This window comes from Dromiciops gliroides, chromosome 6, assembly GCF_019393635.1.
Source record: "Dromiciops gliroides isolate mDroGli1 chromosome 6, mDroGli1.pri, whole genome shotgun sequence".
Taxonomy (NCBI): Eukaryota; Metazoa; Chordata; class Mammalia; order Microbiotheria; family Microbiotheriidae; genus Dromiciops; species Dromiciops gliroides.
The window spans coordinates 37,127,832-37,153,832 of record NC_057866.1 but is presented as its reverse complement, the minus strand read 5'-3'; the positions used below and the strand labels follow the sequence as shown (position 1 = coordinate 37,153,832).

At 45.1% G+C, this 26,001-nt stretch overlaps 1 protein-coding gene across 1 annotated transcript; it reads right to left on the bottom strand.

The window, feature by feature from the left end:
* Positions 1–3,901: 3,901 nt before the first annotated feature.
* C6H11orf91 (chromosome 6 C11orf91 homolog) lies at positions 3,902–9,353 on the bottom strand. Its single transcript, XM_043972203.1, is given in 10 exon segments — positions 3,902–4,711; positions 4,713–4,744; positions 8,032–8,055; positions 8,058–8,085; positions 8,087–8,224; positions 8,227–8,388; positions 8,391–8,436; positions 8,472–8,563; positions 8,566–8,937; positions 9,231–9,353. Coding segments are annotated over 10 exon segments (1,071 nt in total). The 3' UTR covers positions 3,902–4,657.
* Between the last annotated feature and the right edge of the window lie 16,648 nt (positions 9,354–26,001).

Here is a 26,001-nt window from a genome sequence, read left to right as displayed (position 1 = left end):
GCTCTCAGGGATCTTACAAACTCGACATGTGCACAGATAAGGTTCAATCTATAAGATCTGATATGGGGGGCAGCTAGGTGACTTACTCACTTACTAGCTGTGTGACCCTGGGCAAGTCACTTAACCCCAATTGCCTCACTAAAAACAAAACAAAACAAAACAAAACAAAAAAAACACAACAACAAAAAAAGATCTGATATGGATGGTTCAAAGATGAGAAATTCCTAGAAGTGATCATTTCATCCCATCAAGAATTGTCAGGTAAGGACAGGAGTTGTCAGGTAAAATGAAAATTTTCAATAGGCTCAGGGGGTGAAAGGAATGTATTTATTGGGAGGTGGAAGTTTTTATAAAAATACAGGTAGAAACAAAAAACAAAAACAAAAACAAACAGGGGGCAGCTAGGTGGCACAGTGGATAAAGCGCCGGCCCTGGATTCAGGAGGACCTGAGTTCAAATCCGGCCTTAGACGCTTGACACTTACTAATTGTGTGACTCTGGGCAATTCACTTAACCCTCATTGCCCCAACCAAAACCAAAACAAAACAAAAAATACAGGCAGAAGAAGATAGGAAAAGGTTATGGGAAAGGTCCAGTTTTGCATGGACTGAATGCATAAAATGTATGAAAAAGGAAGTACGGTAAAATACAGCTGAAAAGCAAGTTTCAGTAGCCTGGGATGTAATCTACCTGGGCCAAGTGATTTGAACCCACCTCCCATCCACTCTCTCTTGGAATGTCCTAACTTGTGAGTAGAACTGGGGACATGGCTCCTTTCTCCCATGGTCTCTGCTTCCTTTGTCCACTCTTCCTGATTCTTCTTTCATTCTGTTGACTGGTCTGTGGCAGTGAATGGATAGGATGGCAGTGATGATGGTAATATGGCACCCAACATTTATCACCCAGTCCTGTGAATCAGGAGAGCTAGGATGCGTGACCCCCACTCTGACATTAAAGAGTTATGTAGCCTTGGGCAAGTGACTTCCCCACTCCGGACTTCAGTTTTTTCATCTGCCGTTGTAAGGGGTTGGACAGGATGAGGACTAAGATTCCTTCCATCTTGTGTGTGTGTGTGTGTGTGTGTGTGTGTGTGTGTGTGTGTGTTTAATTAATCTTGCTGGAAATGCTCCTCCTCCCCTCCCTGATTCCTGATGCCCCCCCAACTCCTGGAGGCAGGATGCCTTTGTTTTTACACAAAGATGGTGCCATCGCTAGTGAACATTTTATAACTAGATTAAGGAAATGGACAGCAGTTCTCATCGCCGTGTTCCCATTTAGGTGATTTTCAGGGATGGAGCCATTTTCCTGTGGTTTGTGAGGGGGCCTCTAAAAGGTTGGGGAAAGCCTTTGATGAAAGGATGCCACTTATTCTTCTGCCTGTGAGATTGATCCATCCAGACCTATGCCACCCTCTCTCTGAAGCTATGTTCCAAGGCATCTTGAAAGCCTTTCTTCTGTGTGATGTGTCACCATCCCCTCTGCTGCATGGGGATCTCACCATCCCCAGCCTCCCCACTCCCCCACAATTTTCATCGGCAAATGGGAGCTGAGAATAGTTGCCCACTGGCTACTGAAGCAGCACAGTGCCTGCATGAGGCAGGCAGCGCTAGACCAACAAGCAGAGTTAGAGAAGCTGCCCTCCCAGCCCCAGGCTCCAGACCAAACTGGCCATTACTAAGGTGGTGATACTCTCTCACATCTATTCAATTCAACAAGTATTTATTAAGTGAAGACTACGAGCAAGGCACTGTGCTAGACTCCGTGAATACAAATACAACACCCCCCCCCAAAAAAACCCAACCCACCACCCTAGTCCCTGCCCTCAAAGAGCTTACATTCTACTGGGGGGTGGGGTGGGGTACAGAATGATTTTGAAGAAAGAGGCAACACGAACACATGGGCAGAATCACAGAAGGCTTCATGGAGGAGGTAGCAACTGAGCTAAGGCTTGAAGAAAGTCGAGTATTCTAAGAGCAGAGATGGGGGAATGAATGCATTACAAGACTAGGCAGCTTGCCCATCGGTGGGAGATGGAATGGAAGTTTGAGTCAGTTCAAGTGAACAAACATTAGGAAGTCCCTACTATGTGCCAAGCAAGAAGTTCACGGCAGGATAGTTGGAGCTGTCCATTTTGACTGGAATGGAGAGTGCAATGATCACACAAGACCCTAGAGGTGGTACTTGTATTTTATCATTCAGGTCTTATTGAGGCTGTCCAACCTTTGCTACGGGAGCCTGAAGCCATGAGAGCCAGACCTCCCAACATGATCACAAATGCCCAGATTCTCAGAAGCACTGAACGATGTCAGCCAGAGCAGCTGGGCCAGCCAGCCCTAACATGCCTGAGAGGCGGTAGCTGCAGGGTCCCAGGACAACGCTAGTGTCCTGGCTATAAAATCAGGTGATCAACACATTCAACAGAAGGCTGTTGCTCCTCTGTCTGCTGCTACTCTGATTGCCAACTGATTCCGTACGGCTGACTTCAAGATGACAACGTACTCCCCATTGGGCATCATCCTAAACACATGGGTTAGTTAAGAAGGGGGAAAAAAGCCATGTTCCCTCAAGTTCCAACAGCAAGAAGAGCCTTTTAAAGTTTGTAAAGCACGGTATCTCATCTGATCCCCTGTGAGGAAGGCGAGGAAATTGAATCTCAGAGAGATTAAGTCACTGGCCTAAAACCACACAGCTAGAAAGAATCTGAACCCATGCCTTTCCGATTCTGATTCTAGGTCATGGGCTCTATCCACTATTCCATGATTTAAAAAACACATGCCACCCCCAACAGTTCATTTTTTAAAGCTTTGTGAAACACCTTTTAAAGCTTTGTGTTCTTTGGGGGAAATGTAATCTTTTTCGAATGGGATTCCCAGCAGGTGGTAATGAATTAGGAAGAAAGACAGCAGCCGGGAGAACAGAAATAGCCAGAAGGCAAAGAAAACTTAGATAACCAATGGGGTAAGACCCAGAAAGGGGAGAAAGCAGAGTGAATACGTGAAAGCAACGGCCCTGTATCTTAGTAGCTATGTCCCCTCAGGAAAATCACTTCCAATCTCTGTGCCTTGGTTTCCTTATCTGGGAAATAAATGAAGGGGTTAGACTAGATAACCTTAAGGTCCCTTCCAGGTCTAAATCTGAACTCTGCTAATTGACTGAAATAATCCCGTTGTTCCTGATCAGAAAAAGGGAGGCATTCAAGGAACTAATGATGTCACTCCAAAAGTTGGTTTAAGGATCAGAGGACTCCAAGGCTAGAAGAAATCTTAGAGATTTTTTTCTAGTCCAATCCCCTCATTTTACAGAGGAAGAGACTGAGGTCCAGGGAATGGAAGGGTCTTGCTCATGCCCAGACAGATAGGAAGTGGCATAATCAGGATTCAAATTGGCACCAAGGATTGGCACTAAGTCCAGCTATTTCTGCTGTGTTGCATGGCTTTGTGGGATGCCAGGTTTGCTCCAGTCTTCTCCAATCACATCCAACTCCCTTCTCTATAATTAGGGTCATAGTAATGCGGAGGCTGTGCTGGATGGGCCACAGACTCAGGGTGGCCAAGAAGAAAGTCCATCATCGGGCAATTGAAGTCTGTCCTAGAATATATGGGACTTCACAGGAGACTAGGGACTAGGCATTCTAGGCTGAGGGCTCCGAATGCCATTCTTAGCATTTTGGGGGCACAGGGGCTCAAGTGGGAATAGAGAATCATAGGCAATAGAGATAGAATTATATTTTGTATGTATTCTTCCTATACCTATACATGTACATAGATATGTGTATACATATACACACATATACAAGTCTCCTCTGGCTAGTTCCTTGAGGGCAGCGACTGTTTTCACTTTTGTCTTTTTAATGCCCAGCTCATGGTTCTTCAATCATGTCCAACTCATGGACTGTGCTGTTCATGGGGTTTTATTGGCAAAGATACTGGAGTGGTTTGCCATTTCCTTCCCCAGTGGATTAAGGCAAACAGAGGTTAAAGGGACTTGCCTAACTCATAGTAGGTAGGCATTTAATAAATGCTTGTTGATTGATTAAATGATCCAGGCCAACTCTGTCCTTTTCCCGAGGAGAAAAGGATATTCCCAGTGTTGTTATCCCTCTGGTCCCCCTCCCACAAGTCCACTTGGCCTCTCTACAGAGGTTGCCCAACTCTGGGTTCAAGGGCAAAGGCTGATCTGTCTGTCCCAGCGCCTTCCACTTCAGAGGTTGTTCAAGTCTGCTGATGGGCCCCCACCCCTGATTCTCTCCACTCCCCTCCTAGCACTTCAACCAGAAGGAGCAGCCCCTCCTAAAGGTGGTGCCTTTGGACTCCTGATCCCCTCGAAAGTCTCCTTCCCCAATCCCAGGCACCCCCTAATGCAAACAAGCCAGCAACATCTTCTGGCCTCCTCGGATCATCAAAATGCCCAGGAAACTATCCCATTGGGGCACAAAAAGATGGCCAACACCCACCAGCATTAACAAAGAGGAGCAACTCCAGGGGGCTTACTAGACAAGCTGATGCTGTATTTGTAATGTGCACCTAGGAGCAGGAAAGAAGTAAGGAACTAAAGAACAGAAAATAGTTATATCTGAAACGGCAAGAAACGGGATACATTCTCTACTCAATAACATCTAACGCTACGGAGATACAGTAACGCAGCTTTCCACATCTCGTTAGGAGAGCGTCGTGGACTTCTTCAGGTGCTGCCTCATCTTTATGCCTTGCAAACTTTTCATCTTTTAGTGCCTTCAGGAATTTATCTGGAAAAGAAGAAAACATGATCAGCCAGTTGGGCTGGCTCTGGGTTTGGGGATCAAAACTGCTCGTTGCCAGGAAAGTCTACCCCTGTGAATGAGTCTGTCCTTACAAATCATGGGATCATAGGGTTTAATTCAATTCAACAATTATTAAGGACCACAGATTTATGCATAGGGCAATGTCCCAAGTCATAGTTTTAGAGCTGAAGGGGAACTTATTATATAATAATAATAATGGCTAGCATTTAGATAGCACTTTAAGGACTGCCTGACTGCACCTACCTGTCTGAGTTACTAAGCCACTAAGCTGGCCTTAGAGGTCATCTAGTCTAACCTCCTCATTTTACAGATGAGGAAACTGAGACCCAAAGAGAAAAGATGTGCTGCAAGTCACAAAGGGAGGGTCAACCCCAACTGCTCTGCTTCCAAATACAGTCCTGTTTTTGCTGTGTGGGCTCTAAGCTAAAACTTGTCTTGTGTGCAGCCAGAGGGACTGAGGAGAAGGAATCTAGTTTGAGCCAAGAAATCTCTGAGTCTTGGCATGATGTAATACTTTTCTCCTTTTCCCCTTTCTGGCCCTGACTCCCTTCCCATCCCCACCCCACCCCCCTTACATAAGGGGGTTCAACTATTTTTCCCATCCCTACCTGTCTCATCCCAATCCTCAGACCCTTCCCTTTAAGAGACACTTTCTCCCTTGTTTGAGTTGAGCTGGGTTGTCTCTAAGGCCAGCTTTCCTGTTACCTGATCTTCTTAGTCACCCAGGCTCAAAACCTCTGGGTCCTCCTCAATTCCTCACCCTCAGTCTCACATTTTACTCCCTACACACTCTACAGCTGAGGTGCACTATCCTTCTTTGCTGTTTATTCCCACCCTTGTACCTTTGAACTGACTGTCCCCCATGCCTGGAATGCTCTGTCTCCTCACGTCTACCTCTAGCTTCCTTCAAGTCTTAGCTCAAATCCCACCTCCTGCAGGAAGCCTTTGCTGGGTCCTCCAGCTAGGAGCATCTTTCCTCTGAAATTACCTTCCTTTTCATCTGAATGGACAGCTAGGTAGCACAGTGGATAGAGTACTGGGCCTGGAGTCAGGAAGACCTGAGTTCAAATCTGGCCTCAGACACTAACTAGCTGTGTGACCCTGGGCAAGTCACTTCACCCTATTTGCCTCAGTTTCCTCATTTGTAAATTGAGCTGAAGAAGGAAATGGCAAACCACTTCAGTATCTCTGCAAGAAAACCCCAAATGGATTCATGGAGACTCACACATAACAAAAACAACTCAACAACAAAGTCTTACATAATTTGTATCACATGATTATTTGCAATGTTGTTTCCCACACGCCCACCCATTAGAATGTGAGCTCCTTGAGAGCAGAAAACTGCCCCTTTTGCTTTTTGTTGTAGGGACAATACCTGGCACATGGTAAGTGCATAATAAATGCTTGTTGACTGTCTGTGAGCTCCTAGTCCTGACTTCCTGTGATCCTATGTGCCACCCCCTCTCTGAGCCTCTGTTTTTCCCTTTCCCCTCAGGGCCATATGGCCCCTGATTTCCTTTGATCCACTATTTTGAAAGGCTAAATTTTTCTCTTTCTTTTCCCTTCCACAGGTTACAGGGTCCTAAAATTTGGAGCTCAAAGGAGATCATATAGTCCAACCCCTCATTTTACAAAAGAGAAAACTGAGGGCTTGTCAGGGAAAGTGACTAGCCCATATCCATACAGGTCACACAGGTAGCATGCAGTAAACCAGGGTCCAAGCCCCAAAGCTCTGACTCAATTCAATACCATTCAGCAAACACATATAAAGCACCTACTATGTGCAAAATGAGGATACAGAGTGGCATAATGGAAAGAGAATTGTAATGAACACAAGGTGACACAATGGATTTTTTAAAAACCTCTAAAAACCAAAAGAAAAAAACAAGCTGGTAAATGCTTATATTTATAATTTCTAGTCAACAGGTCACCTAGGGTTTGAAAACTCAAGCCCAAAACTTTGTACACCCAAGAGTCTTATCCCTTTCCTTTCAGAGTTTGAAAGTCTATGTAGGGAGCAGCTAAGTGGTGCAGTAGATAAAGCACTGGCCATGGATTCAGGAGTACCTGAGTGTAAATCCAGCCTCAGACACTTGACACTTACTAGCTATGTGACCTTGGGCAAGTCACTTAACCCCCATTGCCCCGCAAAAAATAAAAAATTAAAATTTTTTTAAAAATTAAAAAAAAAAAGTCTATGTAACAGCCCTCTGGATCCCTGGGCCCTGGGGAGCTTGAAGGCCCTCTCAGGTCTTTAGAGAGTCATCATGGTATAGTGAAAAGTTTGAGGAATTATAGAATTTGAGGATTGGAAGAGAGCTCAGTGACCATCTTGCCCAACCTTGACACAAAGGGAATTCCCACTACAATATACCCAGACAAGTGATGATCCAGCCTCATCAACAAGAAGTTCTGGATTTGAAGCTTACCTTGCCCATTTAACAGATTTGTAACCAAATCACTTCACCACAGGAGGCTCGGTTTTGTTATATGGAAAATGGGAATAACTATGCCAAAGTTATTTGTCTTTTGCAAGGAGACACAATTAATGAAGCGTCAGAGGGGTGGGGGGGGGGGGGGAGATGTGAAGAGCCCTGAGTTTGAAGTCAGAAGAATTGAGGTCAGGGTCCAGTTCAACTACTCAGTGACTTTAGGGCCATGGACAAGTCACATCCCTTTTTTGCCCTTGCTTCCTTATCTATAAGACGGAGGGGATACTACTCACATACCTAACAGGGAGTTCATGAGGAAAACGTTTAGTAAACGCCCGATTTCAATATGGAAATGTGAATTATTATCATTTGGTCCCCCGACTACCCGGGGGCAACCCTCGGCAAGCCATTTGGTTAGTATTACTATGACAAGTTTTGGCCTGGAAACTCCCGAAGGGTTGTGGGCTCTGGACTCCCCCTTCGAGAACTGCTAGATTGGATGGTGTCTAAACTCTCTTCCAGCCCTAAAATCTATGTTCTTGGGGAAGTCATTTTCCTTCCGGGCCTCAGTTTCCTCACCTGTAAAGGGAGGGGGTTGGACAAGATCATTTCTAAGATTCCTTCCAGCCCAATCCACTCGCACGGTGCACACACCCACGCAGCAATCGTTCCTGCCTCTCCCCCACCCCACCGCACCCCAGCGGGTCTCCGAAGATTCCGGGACCCGGGGCATCCCCGCCAAAGGGAAGGGGTCTGGGGGCTGGCTCCCGGGCCAGCACCTGGGCCAGCTCCCGGGGCCCGGGGGGCGGGGCCACGCACAGCGCTTGGAGTCGAAGCCGTCCCAGTGATGGTGAGTAGCTCCAGCTCCTTGATGGCGGATCTCCAGCTCGCACAGCTCGTCTGGCTGCGAGGCGGCGGCGGCGGCCGTGGCGGGGGTCAGCCGGGGCGCCCGGAGGCCCCGGACTGGGGGCTGCTGCTGCGGCGGCGGCGGGCGGGGGCGGGGGCGGGGGGCGGGGGCGGCGGCGCCGGAGCGGCGCCCTCGGGGCCGGCAGGCTGCGAGTAGAAGAAGCGCAGCGGCTCGTAGGGGATGGGGGCCAGGCCGGCCGGCCGAGGGCTGGGGGCACGGGCGCTCGCTCAGAGGGCCCCAGGCCGGGCGGGGGCAGGCGGGGGGCGCGGCGAGCCGGGGGATGCTGGGCGGCCAGGCTCCGACCCCCGGCCCCGACGGCCGATGCCGATGCCGACCCCGCAGCCGCCGCCCCCCAGCCCTGCCCCGGCGCCCCGCAGCCCCCGCCGCCGCCCCCGCCTTGAGCGGCACGAAGAGCTTCTTCCAGATGTTGAAGTCGTTGTAGGGGGGGAGGACGAGATGCCGCGGTCATAGAGGGATGGGAAATAGAGGGGCGGGGCGGGCCGCTTGCTCATCGTGGGACTCGGGCAGCCGCGCCGCCCCTTCGCATCGTTTGAATGGGGGTGGGGGGCTGAAACCTGCGGGCCGCCACGTGGCTGGCTGGAGGGCCGCAGACCCTCCCTCGCTCCACGGGCCACGCCCCGGAAACGCGCGGCCCCGACCCCCGGACTGGACCCTCCACCCCACACCCCACGCGCCGTGCTAGCCAGCCCCAGGGGCGCGCTCCGGGCCCCACCCTCAAGGGGCTCGTCGATCAACCCGCTGGCATTGATTAGGCTCCCGCTACGCCTACCAGGTACTGGACCCACATCTGGGACATACTAAGAAAGGCAAAAACCCAGAGGTCCCTCGGGATGACGTTCTAATGGGGGAGACCACCAGCAAACAACTATGTGCTATAGCATATGTACAATGTGCACTGACAATAATCTCCATCGGAAGGCACCAGCAGGTGGGGACTCCTCCATGTTGTGGTAAGACTTGGAACAGGACAGGGAAAGCCCGATCTCATCCAGACTTTGCGTGCGCTGAGGGAGGCTTCCTTCATTCAGGTTGCACTTTGTAGATGAGATAGGACACATCTGGATGTTGTGTTGATTTCTGGGCATCCCACTTTTAGAAAGCTGGAGAGCTTGTACAGGAAAGAGACTGGTTCAGACAGGCCTAGTCGTTGTTCACTATAGGGATGCACCAGCTCCATCTCAGTGCCTGAGCTAAGGCTCAAGTTGTTTCCCATGGCCGAAATGCACTTCTTTACCCCGGTCCCATACCTTTTACAAATCCTAGTCTCAAGAGAACAATTTATTCGACAACATCATAGAGAAAAATAACTTCGAGAATTTAGAGCCATGATCAAGACTGTTTACTCATGAGTCCTTTAGACTAAAAATGAAACAGGACCTTAATCTCCTGCCAGAGAGAGAATGGGAACTTTAGCTGCAGTGGAAGACCTATATTTTTGAGCATAATCAATGTGAGAATTTGTTTTCCTGGACCATTCCTATTTATGATGGTTTTATTTTCAGGGTGATGTTCAGTGGGAGGGGGCAGTGGGAGATACAGGTCATAAATGCTTGTAGAAAAATAAATATAAAAAAATCTGTAGGGGGCCGCTAGGTGGCGCAGTGGATAGAGCATCGGCCCTGGATTCAGGAGCACCTGAGTTCAAATCTGACCTCAGACACTCACACTTACTAGCTGTGTGACCCTGGGCAAGTCACTTAACCCTCATTGCCCCGCAAAAAAAAAAAAAAGAAGAAGAAGAGAGGAGGGACAAAGGGAAGAGTCTTGGGAAGTGCCCAAAGATGGAAAGAAGCCCCTCCCCCCAAAAAAAGAGGCAGAAGGAGTGGTAAAGAGGTAGGAGGATAATCAGAAGATTAGTGTGTTCCCACACCAACAGAATCCATGGTATAAAGGAGAAGGGGGAGGGGGAGAGGGAAGTGTTAAATATCATAGAGAAGTCAAGGAAGATGAAAAGGTCATGAATAGCCAAATGAAACAGGAGAATTAGGAGAGAAGATAAGGAAAGATTCAAGGTAATTTCTAAAAATGACTGCAATACTCTTCCTTTAATGGCTGGTAGAATTGGTGCAGAAAGTCCTTACCATAAAGACCACCACCACCAACAAAAATGTTCAGCTGATTCCCAACTAATCAACCCCCTAGGATGGATGGCTTGTGAGCAAAATATTTCCAGCTATTCTAGTTTACCATGAAGGTCACAGTGACAGTGACTGAGCCATTTGCAGGCTTTGGCTGCCAAAAAGGATATGATTGGTACAGCTTGAATACTTGATTTGAAGATGAAGATCAAGAAGACAAAGAAAATGTAGGAGGAGGAGAAGAGGAAGGAGATGCAGAAGAAAAGGCAAAGAAGGAGAGGAGAAGGAATCAAGGAAAAGGAATACACACACATATAATTTCATTTAGGGTGTAATGTTTGTTATGCCCAGAAAATCCTACAACATCTAGAGAAATATTAGAACTATATTACAGGGCAGCTAGGTGATGCAGTAGATAAAGCACCAGCCCTGGATTCAGGAGTACCTGAGTTCAAATCTGGCTTCAGACACTTGACACATACTAGCTGTGTGACCCTGGGCAAGTCACTTAACCCACATTGCCCCCCCCAAAAAAGAAATATATATGGAAATATGTTTTGCATGACTTCACATGTATAATTGATATCAAATGGCTTGCCTCCTCAAGGAAGGGGAAAAGGCAGGTGGAGAAATTTGGAACTCAGAATTTTTAAGATGATTGTTAAAAAATGTTAGTAAATATTTAATGAAATAAAATATATTAGAAGAAAAAAATAACTACAATACTCTCATGGATAGGTGATCTCATTGATGAGGGAGTTCCCTCCAGAGACACAGGCCATTCCATCATCAATGCCTAACAGTTGTAGGTGGCTCTTGTCCATATGTTTCCTCAAATCCATCACACAGGCTTCCCCAAGATAACGAGAACCTTTCTTGGGTTCTTTTGACCCTGTGCATGTTTGGAAAACAGCTGCCTGAGGTGAATGGTTTCCTGAAGATGGTGAGAGATAAGGTTGGAAAGGTAGGCTAGGAACATCAGCCTGGAGCAATCTTTGGATACCAAATCAAGGAACTATATTTGAACAGGGAAGTGATGAAAATGATTTCAGAAAACTAATCTGGTTGCTGTATGTAGGACGGATAGGTGGAGGGAGAGGCTCGAAGACAAACAGAATAATAGCTGACATGAACGTAAGGTTTGCAAAGTATTGGTAAAATGATTTAGGTAGAATTTGAACTCAGGTCTCTCCTGCTTCCCTGCCCAGCTCTCTTTCCACTACGTGTTTGTGCAACAAAAGAGTAAATTACCAAAGAGACATTATTTCTGGTTACTTAAGAAATCATGTAGACAGGCACCCCCCCCAGTATTCTTTCCACCCCCCCTCCACCCCCCCCCCCAGTCCCCACCTCCACCATTCAGTTATTGGAGCAGGGGATTTCAACTTGGTGGAACTTGAGGCTCAGGAAAGACACTAGCTGGACCAGACTGGTTCCAACAGACCTCTCTGTTGGATCTCTTTGGTGAAATAACCAAAAAATGCCAGGATATGTGTGGGCTCAAAGTAGTGCCAAGGATGGAAATAAAAACAGCCAGTTCTCTCCCAAACCATTGGAAACAAGGGGGACTATTCTTCGATTTGGACTTAACTCCATCAGTACAGATTCTCAACTCATTCAATACATGTAAATAGGAGATTCTTAATTCTCCTATGGATCTTTCCCCCCTCCTCCTCCTTCTCCTCCTTCTCCTCCTTTTCCTCTTTTCCCTCCCCCTCCCCCCTCCTCCTTCTCCTCCTTTTCTCTCAATTAAATCCACAGAGTTCCCTTTCAATCATTTTAATTTTGATGATGTCTCCAAATCACAAATAGCCAAAAAGGCAAAGCACTGTGAAAAGGCAGCTATTAATTCCTGGTGGTGGCAAAGCTATTGAGCCTCAGACAATGGTGTCAAACTGAAAAAGAAGTGGCCACTAATCTGTATATAAGGATCTATGTGGGGGCATATGGACTTCATTTTTTTTTTTTGCGGGGCAATGAGGGTTAAGTGACTTGCCCAGGGTCACACAGCTAGTAAGTGTCAAGTGTTTGAGGCTGGATTTGAACTCAGGTCCTCCTGAATCCAGGGCCAGTGCTTTATCCACTGTGCCACCTAGCTGCCCCCTGGACTTCATTTTTAAGTGGATGTTCCCTGTGTTTTATTGTGTTTTTTCCTTATTTTGTTAAATATTCCCAATTTCATTTTAATCTGGTCCAGCCAAACTGGGGCATCTCTGGACCTCATTGAAATCAGTCATAAAACAGAACTGGAAGAGGCCTTAGAAGTCATCTAGTCCAAGGGGACAGCTAGGTGGCACAGTGGATAAAGCACCGGCCCTGGATTCAGGAGGTCCTGAATTCAAATCCAGCCTCAGACACTTGACACTTACTACCTGTGTGACCCTGGGCAAGTCACTTAACCCTCATTTCCTCAACAAAAAGGAAAAAAAAGTAATCTAATCCAACCAACCACCCCCCCCAACTTGATAAATGAGGAAATTGAGGCTCAGAAAAGGTTAAGAGGTTAACTAAAATAGTCATCAGAAAAGCTAAGATCTGAGCCATGATTCTCTGAATCCAACTCCAGAGCTCTTTCCACCATGGCCTTGTTGCTGCACCCTCTTTCGGTTTGCAGAAGGTGATCTAATGCTTCCTGGGAGAAAACACTGAGATGGTACCCCAGGGAAAGCTTGGTATGGTATGGTATGGTAGAACTCCCCAGGGTAGTTGGAAGGGCCGTGAGACTGCAGTGAGACAGGTCATCCTAACTCTGAATGGGGTCTGTGACAGCATTAGTCTCACCACCACCACCACCACTCTCCAGCCTGAGGAGTAAGAGAGTTAAGCAAAGGTAGCCCTGGAGAAAAGAAGTCCTCGATGTGGAAATGTGAGGACTGGTCTCTCGTGGGACCGCTAGGTGGCGCCATAGTGCACAGAACACTGGACTTGGGAAGCCACAATACTCTCTTCCTGAATTCAAAATTTGGTCTCAGATATTAGCTGTGTGACCTGGGAAAGTGGCTTAACTCTGTCAAATGAGCTAGAGAAGGAAATGCAAAGCACTGTGGAACTGGATTGCTTACCATTTTTAGGCAAAGTATGTAAAGTTAGCAAATTTCATAATCCAGATAGTCCAAGTTCGCTACTTTCTCTCTCTCTCTCTCTCTCTCTCTCTCTCTATGTATATATATATATATATATATATTTTTTTTTTTGATGAGGCAATTGGGGTTAAGTGACTTGCCTAGGGTCACACAGCTAGTAAGTGTCAAGTATCTGAGGTCGGATTTGAACTCAAGTCCTCCTGAATCCAGGGCTGGTGCGCCACCTAGCTGCCCCGTTAGCTACTTTCTTACTTTCTGTGCCTTTGTAGTTGTAGTCCAGATCACAGACCATAGGGTCCCTCTCCCTGTGAATCTGCTTATCAATAACTATCAGTCAAGAAGGAGGAGGAGGAAAAGAAGAAATAATAACAGCATTTGCCCAATCCAAACCTGTCTAGTTGAGTCTCAGGGGAGAGCTACTACTACTCAGAGGTAGTTGGTAGTCCTTCATTCTCAAAGAGGATGATGACATCAGAAGCATGGTTTTCTTGACTTGCAAGTGAATTGGATTTAAGTGAGCTGTACAAAGTCTTTAGCCTCACTATCTCATCCCTCACTTAAGCTAAATGTCAGGGGGGAAAACTTCCTAACAATTAGAATTGTCTCAGAATGTCTTTAAGGAGTAATGTGACCCTTCTTGGAAGTCCTTCAAGGGCTGGACAACCACTTGTCAGCTATGTTATAGCTGGGGATTCCTCTCCAGTATGGCCTGGACTTGATAGCTGCTCAAATTGATGTAGGAGGCAAAAAAGGGGGGGTTAATAGAAAAAACCTAAGACCCCAAGCTTTAATTCAGATATTAGCTCAAAAGGGAGTAAGATCCCAGTTAATGGATAACTTACAAGTCAGCATACTAGGTTCTTGTACCCACAGAAAGCACTACCCATAATGGGACCATAAAGTGTCAGGTCATATAACAATAAAGGAAATGACAAGGCTATAGAAATTCTCATGAAAAATAGGAGATATTTTGAATACTAGCCAATGGGAAACAGAAAGAGACATGCCACAAGAAAAGGGCCATAATTTGTCCCCAGATTCACCTTATGACATGTAAATCCCAAAAACACCACCTCCACAGTAAAAAAGGTACCCAACCTCAGGGAGTTAGTTTAGGACCCCAGAGAACTCCAAAATTAGGATCAGCCAGCCCTCCGCTAACACCTCCAAGGTGGAGTAATATTTATAATGAGGAGTAGGCCCTCCCCGTTACCCCCTCCCCCCAAAGTGGAGATTATTATAATGAGTACTGATATATCCAATTATCCATTACTTATAAAGAGAACCTGTCTTTCCTTTACTTATTTGAGAGATACCTCTTTCCACTTTTCTGAGGTCTCTGTGATCACTCACGGCATTGCAATAAAACTTGGTAAATTGAGTCACTGAGTCTTGTAATTCTTTTGGTATGACTCACGATTGATTTGACCCCAAATTCCATCCCACATCAAATGATACCTCCAATGAGTGGTTACCCACTCTTTTATTGACATCCTCCAAAGAGGGAGGCAGAACTCACTACTTCTAGATTTCCTTGTCTCTTGTCTAAATCTGTTTTCCTCCATCTCCCAGCCATTGCTGCTAGTTCTGTCCTGGTATCTTGTCTGGTATCAGAAAAATGTTTAGTGGGAAAGACCAGAGGACACTGCCCCTGGAGAAGTGTGTATGACTATAGAGAGAGTTCTCTGAGAGTACCCAGATCTGCCTTATTTGCCTGAGGGTGGCAGCCAGAGGCAAGAGCACAAGGCTACCATGATGAAGCATCAATCAAAAGAGAGCAAGTCGGTGGCCCAGTGGATAGAATGCTAGCCTTGGAGTCAGGAAGGACCAAGTGCAAATCATCCCTCAGACATTAGCCATGTGACTTTGGCCAAGTTCCACAACAGCACCCAGCCTCGATTTCCTGCTCTATAAAATGAAGATAGCAATAGCACCTACCTCCCAGTAGATTATTGTGTGGACATCAAGCTATGTAAAATGCTTTGCAAACCTTAATGCTCTAGACATGTCAGCCATTACTATGAGGAACCCTTCACAACAAGCTTCCAACCTAATTGTTGTCTGTCCTCTTCCTCTTCATGCGCTCCTTTGTCCAAACTGTCCTCGCTGTTCTGCAAACACACCATCCTAATCCCATTTTCTGTGCCTTTGAAACACACTCCCTTCTTACCTCTGCCTCTAAAAAGGCTCCAGTTTCCTTTGTGATGATTAAAAATAAGGAGATACATGGTCTCTGGGTAACTTAATCATTTTATTATTATGGCCGGCAGTAGATTAGTAAAATCAGCTCTATGGCCATCTCTCTCAGACCAGAGACCCCTCCTCTTGGTCAGGTCTCAATTCAAATACCTTTCCCCAGTGGGAGGTCTATCACACAGCAAATGAATCTAATTGTTTGACATGATTTGAAGGTGATTATATTAGGATGACATCAGAGAATGTAAGACCCCACCCATCCAAAAATCACTTCATTTAGGTGTGGTTTAATCCCATCAGCCATGTCCTTGGGCTAGCTAGACCAAAGAATCTGTCTCTACCCAGACTCCTTTGTGAGCTTGGTTTGGTTTGATCCTGATGAACCTTACTTTGAGGGAGAACACAGACCTTGAGTGGAGGAGGGACAAAGGACAAAGAAAGGGAGATCACCAGGTCCCCCAAGATATTGACTATTAATAATTATTTCTCACACCTTCAAAGTTTAGGCCAGGCACTATATTCTCCATGAGTCCTTTCCAGGTCTCTCCATCCAAGAGCACTTCTTACTGCCCCTCAAAAAAAGAATGTTTTATTTTGCATATGATTCCATACGTACACATTCTTGAAGGAAAGGAATATTACATTTCTATCTTTGTCTCCTCAGGTCTGATAACAACAAATTTACTGAGAACTGACTGGTCCCCACCTATTCCCCCTTCCTAGGCCAATGAATTGCCTGGGGCTGACCTGTCTTTGTCAATTCCAGACTCTTGATTAACTTATGGATCTCCCCCCCTTAATGCCCTAGATTTTATGTTATTATGTAAAAGAATCAATCTACATTAAGTAGTTTCTATTTAGAGTTAAGTAGCTTCTATACTTAACTCTGGAGCAGTTCTATAGTTTCTTTTGTTAAAGGTTCATTTACATTAAGTAATCTTTGGGTTCCCTTTTGTTCTGTTACCCCATAAAAACCCTGTCCTCAGTTCCCATCTTTGGGTATTCCTAGCTTCTTTCTTTGTGATACCAAGAGCTATAGTTCCCTTGCCTTGATTAAAGACTTTATTTCTCCTATATGGATTGTTTCCTTAATTTCCAGGTTAATAGGTCCCAGAGATGTACCCACCTGGAGTCAGGAAGATCTGAGTTCAAATTTGACCTCAGAGACTAGCTGTGTGACTCTGGGCAAGTCACTTTACCTCAGTTTCCTCAACTGTAAAATAGGAATCATAACAGAACCTCTCTTTCAGGGTTGTTTTAAAAACCAAATGAGATCATATTTGTTAAAAAAAAAAAAAAAAAGCATTCCACAGTGCCCGGAACAAAGGAAGGACTTAATAAGTACTTCTTGACTGTGAGAAATATCACTCCAAAAACTTCTGGAACTCAGCATTGGTGATGTGTCAAAGGCTCATTTATTGTCATTCTTATGAGAATTGGTCACCCTTTGTCCATCTGATGGGGGACCAAAAATGGAGGCTCACAGACTTCCTTTTATCTTCTAGTCCCTAACATGAACAGCCTCTTACCCCTTTTCATCATTATTTCCATTACTCAAGGGTTACAATCTACATGCCAAAAACTAGCTAATCAGAATGCAGTATTTTTTGGCCAATGGGAGAGGTGATACAGGGACAATTCTTCCATTCCTCCCTTATATGGACACAGCTCAGGAGCAGATCTAATTGTGACCAGCCTAAGGTTTCCCTGAATCATGTCATTTTGTTTGTTGGAGGTGGGGGTGGGGAAGGAGGAGAAGCAGACCTTTTTTCCTCAAACAGGTCCAGATTGAGAGGAGACCAATCGCCATTTCCTCACAATCCCTCCTCTTTATTTTCAACTATTGGGCTTCTCTCATTCCATTTATTGAATGTATCCACTGCCTGTGAATTAGCCCTGGAAGGAAAGTGATAAACCTTTCCATTCCCTGAAACAGGATTCCATTCATCCCATCCAGATGGTGTCAACCCCTGAATTTTCTGCTAACATCTTATCAAGGGCCATCCTGTTTTCCCAAGCCATTTTGCTAGTTACAGCCAATTGTTCAGAAATACCCTGTACATCATCCCTTCAGGACTGGTTTTGTTCCTTGGAAAATTCTTTAACGACCCCCAGGTATAACACAAGGAACAATTCTCAATGACTACCAAGACTACAAGCTAATATCAAGTCTCTTTGTAATTTCAGTAACACACTCCCAATGTCCATTCAGTTAGCAATTTCATTGTGGATCTCAGATGTCCCATATAGCTGTCCCATCTCGGGAACTACTTTGCTTGGGGCAATCTGAAAGATGTCTTGTCTCGAGGGCACTTCTCCAATAGATTTACTTCTCAGGTTTGGCCATTCTATTAAAATCTCAATACAATACAGATCTCAGTACAAATTGGTACAGTCTCTCAAATTCTACTCCTCCAATAACTATTTCATTCAATAAAAGCCACCTCAAACACTGTGGTTCTGATCTTGCTAAGAAAAAGAGGAATATCAAAATCAAGGTCCCATAGTTTACCTGAACCTTAAAGAATTTATAACATGAGTGCCCCCCCCCCCATATTGCTTATAGCTTTATCCAATTCTATCTTTAACAAACATTATTAACAACAGGCCAAAGGGTTACCATTACCTAGATACCTGCAGGCTATAACTTAAATGTTTCAAAATACCACAGAAAGCAGAACCCTTAAATCTTTCCAAATTATATATATACATATATATATTTGACCTTATTTTTTCAAAAATTTTTACTCAACACAAAGTTTTTTTAAAAATTGATGTTAAAATTTTGTTTTTACATATATTTTGGAAAATAAAATTCTATTAAAAAAATTTTACTCAATTGTTTTACCAAGTTAGCTTCAATTGTACTAAAAGACTTAGGATGACACTTAAGCAATTAATTTACTTGCAAAAGAGTACATAAGTTATACTAGTATACCCTTCTTTCATACAGGGCTGGCAATTGTGATATTAATTAAGAAAAGGATTTATATCTTAATTTCATTGCTTTTTGCCATCCTGTGCCTAATTATCCTCATGCCATTATGAGAAAGTAAAGAATCTAATATAACTGATAACAGATGCCAAGGCCAAATTCAACATCGTGTTTATCATGACAGCTGAGATAATTATGGGGTTACCATAAAAGAATAGAGAAGTAAAGGAAACGAACATTGCCAAGCCTTGTGGTTCTGTAGACAGTCAGTGCAATGTGTGGAGGGGAGACTGAGTCAGACTTAATCAGATATGCATGGGACTGAGATGTCCATGGCATCAGGCATACAGGAGGGGGAATGGAAGCCAGGCATAGAATGAGATGGCATAGTCTGGCTGTCAAGTGTCTGAGGCCGGATTTGAACTCCAGTCCTCCTGAATCCAGGGTGGATGCTTTATCCACTGCGCCACCTAACTACCCTCTGTCCATTAACAGTTAAAGGAATATCTGTGAGGATTTCAAAATATACGAACTGGGGGCAGCTAGGTGGCGCAGTGGATAAAGCACCCGCCCTGGATTCAGGAGTACCTGAGTTCAAATCCGGCCTCAGACACTTGACACTTACTAGCTATGTGACCCTGGGCAAGTCACTTAACCCCCATTGCCCTGAAAAAAAAAATCAAAATATACGAACTGTACCACTTGACCTCATGATGTAGATAAAATGGGAGGTGTTAATGTCTTAAAATAGTAGGGTATATAAGCATTTAAGCCCTGTAGGAGTATAAAACCCTGATGATCCCCAAGCTCAGGGTCTTTCAGGTCCTCCCTCTTACTGACCAGCTTTATTGTGAGACCCATACTCTCTCTCAATAAACCTAAACCTTTCTTCCATGGCTTGGAGACATTACTGTTTCTTTCCTTTGTCGGACTTAGAGATTTTCACAACAATGCTATGTGTGTGGGGGAAATTAAACCAAGAGAATCCAATGTCAGCTCTTGCCAGTGGCCATTCTCTTGGCCTTTCCCAAGGCACTGTAGTACCTGGACTTCATAGGTGTCTCCCCTTCTGTGACAGTTCAGTCTTGCAATAGCTATCCCCACCCACTCCCCCTTCCCAGTCAAATGAATTCCCTGGGGCTAACCAATCTTTGTCAATTCCAGACTCTTGATGGACTTATGGACCTCCCCCACCTTTCCGGAAGCAAACTATCTCTGTGGTCATTCATAGTATTGCAATAAAACTTGGGATACTGAATCACTGAGTCTGGTCATTCTTTTGGGACGACTCACGATCAATTTGACCCTAATTCCATCCCACATCAAGTGGAACAGCTGACCACCAAGGCCAACCCATGCCTGAAAAAGGATTCCTAGTATAAAATACTCAACAAGATAAAGACCTCCAAGGAGGTAGCAATCATCACTTCCCTGAGACTGCCTGTCCTACTTTTGGACAACTAGAATTATTAGGAAGATTTTTTTTTCCTTCAAAGCCTCAATCTGTCCCTTGGCAGCTTAGTTCTGTCCCCCAGGCTTGAGTAGAACAAGGCTAAGACAGCCCTGAAGGCCTTTACAAATTGCTCTCTTGTCCTCCCTTCCCCCTTCCCCCCCCCCCCCCTCCACCAGGAGCAGTGCTTTCTCAATCTGGCCACACTGCTGCCCGGGGTCATTTCATAAGTGTAGAAATGCAAGACTAGCCCAATATGTGTAGAAATGCAAGACTAGCAGATGGAGATGATAACTACAAAATTTACTGAGAACTGATTCCCCACCCAGTCTCCCCTTCCCAGGCAAATGAATTGCCTGGAGCTAACCAATCTTTGTCAATTCCAGACCCTTGATCAATTTATGGACTTCCCCCACCTCCCCCCAAGCAAACTATCCCCTCCCAATGGTTCCCCACCTTACTCCCTGGATTTTATGTAAAAGAATCCACCTACATTAAGTAGTTTCTATTTAGAGTTAAGTAACATCTATACTTAACTCAGGAGCAGTTCTATGGTTTCTTTTGTTAAAGGTTCATTTACCTTTTGTTCTGTTACCCCATAAAAACCTTGTCATCAGTTCCCATCTTTGGGTATTCCCAGCTTCTAGCTTTGTGATACCAAGAGCTATAGTTCCTCTGCCCTGATTAAAGACCTTATTTTTCCTATATTGATTGTTTCCTTAATTTAGAAGTTAGCAAAGAAGAACTGTTTCTTCTTAGCAGGCAGCTAGGTGGTGCCACAGTGCATAGAGCACCATGCCAGGAGTCAGAAAGACTCATCTTCCCTTAGTTCAATTGTGGCCTCAGAGACTTGCTAGCTGTGTGACCCTGGGCAAGTCATGTGACTTCACCGTGCCTCAGTTTCCCCATTAGTAAATTGACGGCAATAACAGTACCAGTTATATTATGCCTGTGTCTAGTCAGTCAGAGCAAGAGAACCTTCCCATATTTGCTCTCATCATGACTCAAACTTAAATTTAAAAAGCCACCAAATTAGAGTCATGTGGGCAAACAGGATTTCCCTTCAGGGACCTGAAACTGAACTGTGAAGAAGTGACCCATTGCAGCTCACCTCTTTGGTTCCCCTCCCCTCCCTTCCCATTCCACTTTCACAGATTTGTATGTTCCCCAGTGGAATGCCCAAAGTTGAACTTGGGTCAGGCTCTTTGACCCTGGGCTCCTTCCAAGCCAGGCAAAGGGACTTTTTGAACAGAACTTGTTTTTAATTCCGGGAACTGCAGTTTTAACCGACATAACTCAAGTGGTCAAAGACACCTTTCTATGTAGAATCGGCCCAGCCAAACTGTGGCTTTCATATCTCCCTTGGGTAAACTCCACAAGGGCAGGCACTTGTTGAACAAGTTTTTCAGTCATTTCATAACCTGGCTCCCTCCCACCTTTCCAGTCTCCTTACTTTGACCCAGTGACTGGCCTCTTCCTGGCTGTTAAAATGCTCCATCTCTTGGCTACAGCTATTTCCTCTTGCCATCTCCCAAGCCTGGACCATCCTCCCTCCTCTGCTCTAACTACTGACCTCCCTGGCTTTCTTTAAGTCTCTTCTACCCAAAGCCTTTCTCAACCCTTTTCCATCCTAGTGCTTTCCCTCTGTTAATTATTTCCTGTTCATCCTGTATATAGTTGCAAGATGAATAGGAAATAATTGACAGAGGGAAGACACTGGGATGAAGAGGAGTTGAGGAAGGCTTTCTATATATCTGTCTGCATGTTGACATCCCCAGTAGATTGTAAGGTCCATGAGGGCAGAGGCTGTCTTTTTCCTCTTTTTGTATTTCCAGGGCTTGGAAGTGCCTGGCGCATAGTAGGAGGTAATAAATGTTGATTGAGTGATTCACCTACACCCATTCTCATTTCTAATCAAACTGGCCTCCTAGCTGTTCACACTACAGAGCATTCCATTTCCTGACTGCATGTCTTAGTTGGTTAATAAATTAAGCATCTTGTTTGTGCCAGATGCTGTCCTAAGTGCTGGGAATAAAAAAAAAAAATTGGGGGCAGCTAGGTGGCACAGTGGATAGAGCACCGGCCCTGGAGTCAGGAGGACCTGAGTTCAAATCTGGCCTCAGAAACAACACTTACTAGCTGTGTGACCCTAGGCAAGTCACTTAACCCCAACTGCCTCACACAAAAAAAATTAAGGCAGTCCCTGTCCTCAAGGAGCTTACAATCTAACGGGGGGAAGACAACACACAAAAGGCAGTTGAAAAGGGGAAGGTAGGGCAAGTTACCCAGTGGGGGTGGGGGCATGATGGCAAAGTCCAGAGGAGTATAGCTGTGTAGGAAACGAAGAGGTGGTTGGCTTGGGGACCCCCCCTTAGGTGGCAGTTCTGGGGAGAGCTCTCCAATGGGACGGCTCCAAGGGCAGTGAATTCCAGGGTTCAAGAGATTGTGCAGGATGATGAGGTTCTAGGGCATCATGGAGACCATACAGGGCCATGATGCACCAGAGTACAGCCTGGTGGGAAATGAAGAGATGGCCAGCCTAAGTACTGGCCAGCTCCCATGTTTGTAATGCACTGGCTCACCTCTGTCTATGGGGGTCCTCCAGTGTACCCATTGTACTACCAGTGTACCAGCCCAGTGTACCACTATAAGAGCATTCCTGATTACCACCATAATTGTTAGCTTGTGTTTGCTTGTGCGCTCTCTCTCTCTCTCCATTTCTTTATATCGATGGCAGAGCTGACAAATGGCCAGCCTCAAATCTTGAAGTCAGGAATTCCTAGGTCCAAATACTGCCTCTGACAGGACTGTGTAACCCTAGGTAAGTCACTCCAACCCAGTGTCCCAGGAAACTCTCTAAGTTACAGGTGAGTTAGCCATCAGCATTGTTAAAGGGAGTTTCCACACTAGGAGTTCTCCACACTGATGAAAAATACTGGGTATTTACTTACCTGTATGTTGTTGTTATTCAATTTCAGTTGTGTCTGACTCTTTGTGATCCCATTTGGGATTTTCTTGGCAGAGATATTGGAGTGATTTGCCATTTCCTTCTCCAGCTCATTTTACAGATGAGGAAACTGAGACAAATGGGTTAAGTGACTTGCCCAGGGTCACACAGATAGTAAGTGTCTGAAGCTGAATTTGAACTCAAGGAGGTGAGTCTTCCTAACTCCAGACCTGGTACTTTATCCACACACAGGTCCTTAACATTTCCTGAATGAGTGAATAGAAGGAGGGAAGGATGGTGAGGAGAGATCCATTAGGTGTGGCCCTATAGGAGAAGCACAGGCACTGGAATCAGAAAACATGGATGGGCTCCAATTCCACCTCTGCTGCTTCCTTCTGTGTGACCTTGGACCAGTCACTAGGCCTTGTTTTCTCATCTGCAAAATGTCTTTCTAGTTCTACATCTATGATCCCACGACCAAAAGAAAGAAAAAAAAACTCTACAAGGGAACTTACCAAAACAAATAAATTAAGGGTTATTCATTCACATTACCAGTAATATTCCCTGAAGTACTCAGTTCAAGGTCCCTTTAAGCTGACTCCCACAGTCCTCTGCATCCTCCCCCCCCCCCCCCCCCCCCCCCCCCCCGCCAGGGCCAGTGGCAGGAAGCCAATGTCTAGTCCCAGATTGCTTGGGCGTCATCTCGAGGGCTTGGCTACTCAGTGGACCCCCCCCAAACAGCCTTCTCCTTTTTTCTAACTGAATGAACAATTGTTCTGGTGTGGACTGCAGGGGCAGGCACCCTGCTTTCAACCCTGGGTAGTTCACTGGTTTCTTTGTAAGCCATTTCTTAGTAGCCAAGTGCTTCTCTGGTCTGCGATTTACATAGTAAAGTACTAATCTTGTCCTGTTTGGCAACTCAAGGATAGGAGCAACAAACCATATACAGAAGGGAATAACCTGGAATGATGAATACCAAAATACCTAGTTGTGCAGGGCAGCCATAGTGCACAGAGCACGGCCCAGTGTTAGATTCATCTTCCTGAGTTCAAATCCAGCCTCAGACACTTATTAGCTGTGCGACCCTGGGAAAGTCACTTCACCCTATTTGCCTCAGTTCCCTCATCTGTAAAATGAGCTGGAGAAGGAAATGGCAAACCACTCCAGGATCTCTGCCAAGAAAACCCCGACTGTGGTCACAAAGAGTTGGGTGTGATTGAAAAATAACCAAAGAGCAAAATACATAATGCTCCCTCCACATATTAAGAAAACCATATTTTAACATTATGTTTTATTATATATTTATTTTAAACATTTCCCAGTTGCATCTTTTTTTAAATGTTTCTTTTCTTTTTCTTTTCTTTTTTTTTTTTTTGGTGAGGCAATTGGGGTTAAGTGACTTGCCCAGGGTCACACAGCTAGTAAGTGTTAAGTGTCTGAGGCCAGATTTGAACTCAGGTCCTCCTGACTCCAGGGCCAGTGCTCTATCCACTGAGCCACCTAGCTGCCCCCAGTTGCATCTTAATACAGATCTAGAGGCACTGAGCAGTGTTTATGTGTGTGTGTATACATATATATGTGTGTCTATATGTATGTGCATGCATATAGAGTGTCTGTCCTGAACATCAGTTGCTTTGTATATAATTGTTTGCATGTTTTCCCTCCCATGAGAATATAAGCTCCTTGAGGAAAGGGACTTTCTTTTGCCTCTTTTTGTATCTCCAGCGCTTAGCAGTGCCCAGCCCCCTCATGTAGGACTAGACCTCTAGAGCAGGTAAGTAGCTAAGGTTATAAATCACTTAGAAGTACTAACCTGGAATCATAGAGGTAATTTCCTCAGCAGAGGGTTTCCTATGCCAAAAAAAATGATAAATCCTAAGTCCAGCCCCTGTCCCTACCCCTACATACAGTAAATAATTAAGTCATTTAATCCATTTTCATAAATTGCAAACATTCCATTAAGTAATCAAGTAATTTCAAGAGAGAAAGAACGCCAAGCACAGGGAGAATAAGGAAGATCCTTGCATGAGAGCTAGCATCTGAACTGGGCTTCAAGCAAAGTCAGGGATTTTAAAAGGCTGAAGTGAGGAGGGATCACATGGAAATGCAACAAGACGGGAGATGGATTGTTTTGTCCTGGGAACAGCTAGCTGGTCATTGTTACTAGAATAGAATGATTAAAAAAAAATAAATTCAACCCATTTACCACCCTCTTTATGGGGGGATTCTCCAATTACTGGAAGAGAAGCACCTGGTAGTCTAGAATTGTTGGCATCAGTGAGATGGAGGTACATTCCACCCAAAATCCCCTGGTCTCAGTGAGCCTGGTGCCCAGTGGTGTATGACCTCAGGGAGCCATTAAGTGCCATTCACCCCAGTTTCTTCATGTGCGACATGGGAATAATGCTACTTACTCCCTAATTTTCCTTCAAGAGACCAGATCCATTTGAAGCAATTCTCTGTATATACCAAGTATCCCATAAATATTTCTTTGGATCTTGGGGCAGCTGGGTGGCACAGTGGATAGAGTACCAGCTCTGGAGTCAGAGGGACCTGAGTTCAAATCTCATCTCACTTACTAGCTATGTGACCCTGGGCAAGTCACTTAACCCAGATTATCTCCCCCCCTCCTCAATAAAAAAACCCAGATCTTGATCATAATCTCATTTCTCCTAGAAATGTGGGTAATGAATATGAATATGTATTTCAACAAGGCATTTGACATAGTCTCTTATGAATCCTGGTGGATAAGGACCAAACAATAAACAAAATTTAGTGACAAGCTTCTAGGTCTCAGGCACAGTGCTAGAAGCCAACCAGAGTGCTGGGCCTAGAATCAGGAAGCCCTGAATTCAAATCCTGCCTCAGACACTTAGTAGCTGTGTGACTCAGGGTTGTTGTAAAGATCAAGTGAGAATAAAAAGCTTATGTCTGGTATATAGTAGGTGCCTCTATAATGCCTATCCCCTTCCCCTCTCTAAGTCATGGAGATACAGAAGATAATGGGCTAAGCAATAATACCAGAACAATAATAATGATGATGACACCTAGTTTCGAGGATGGTTGAATCATCTTACCCAGAGTAATTAATTAACGGATTTGTGGAACCAGGACCTGACAGTTGGTAAGGCCCCAAGACTCCCATTCTCCCAACTGTCAATAGAGGGCGTTC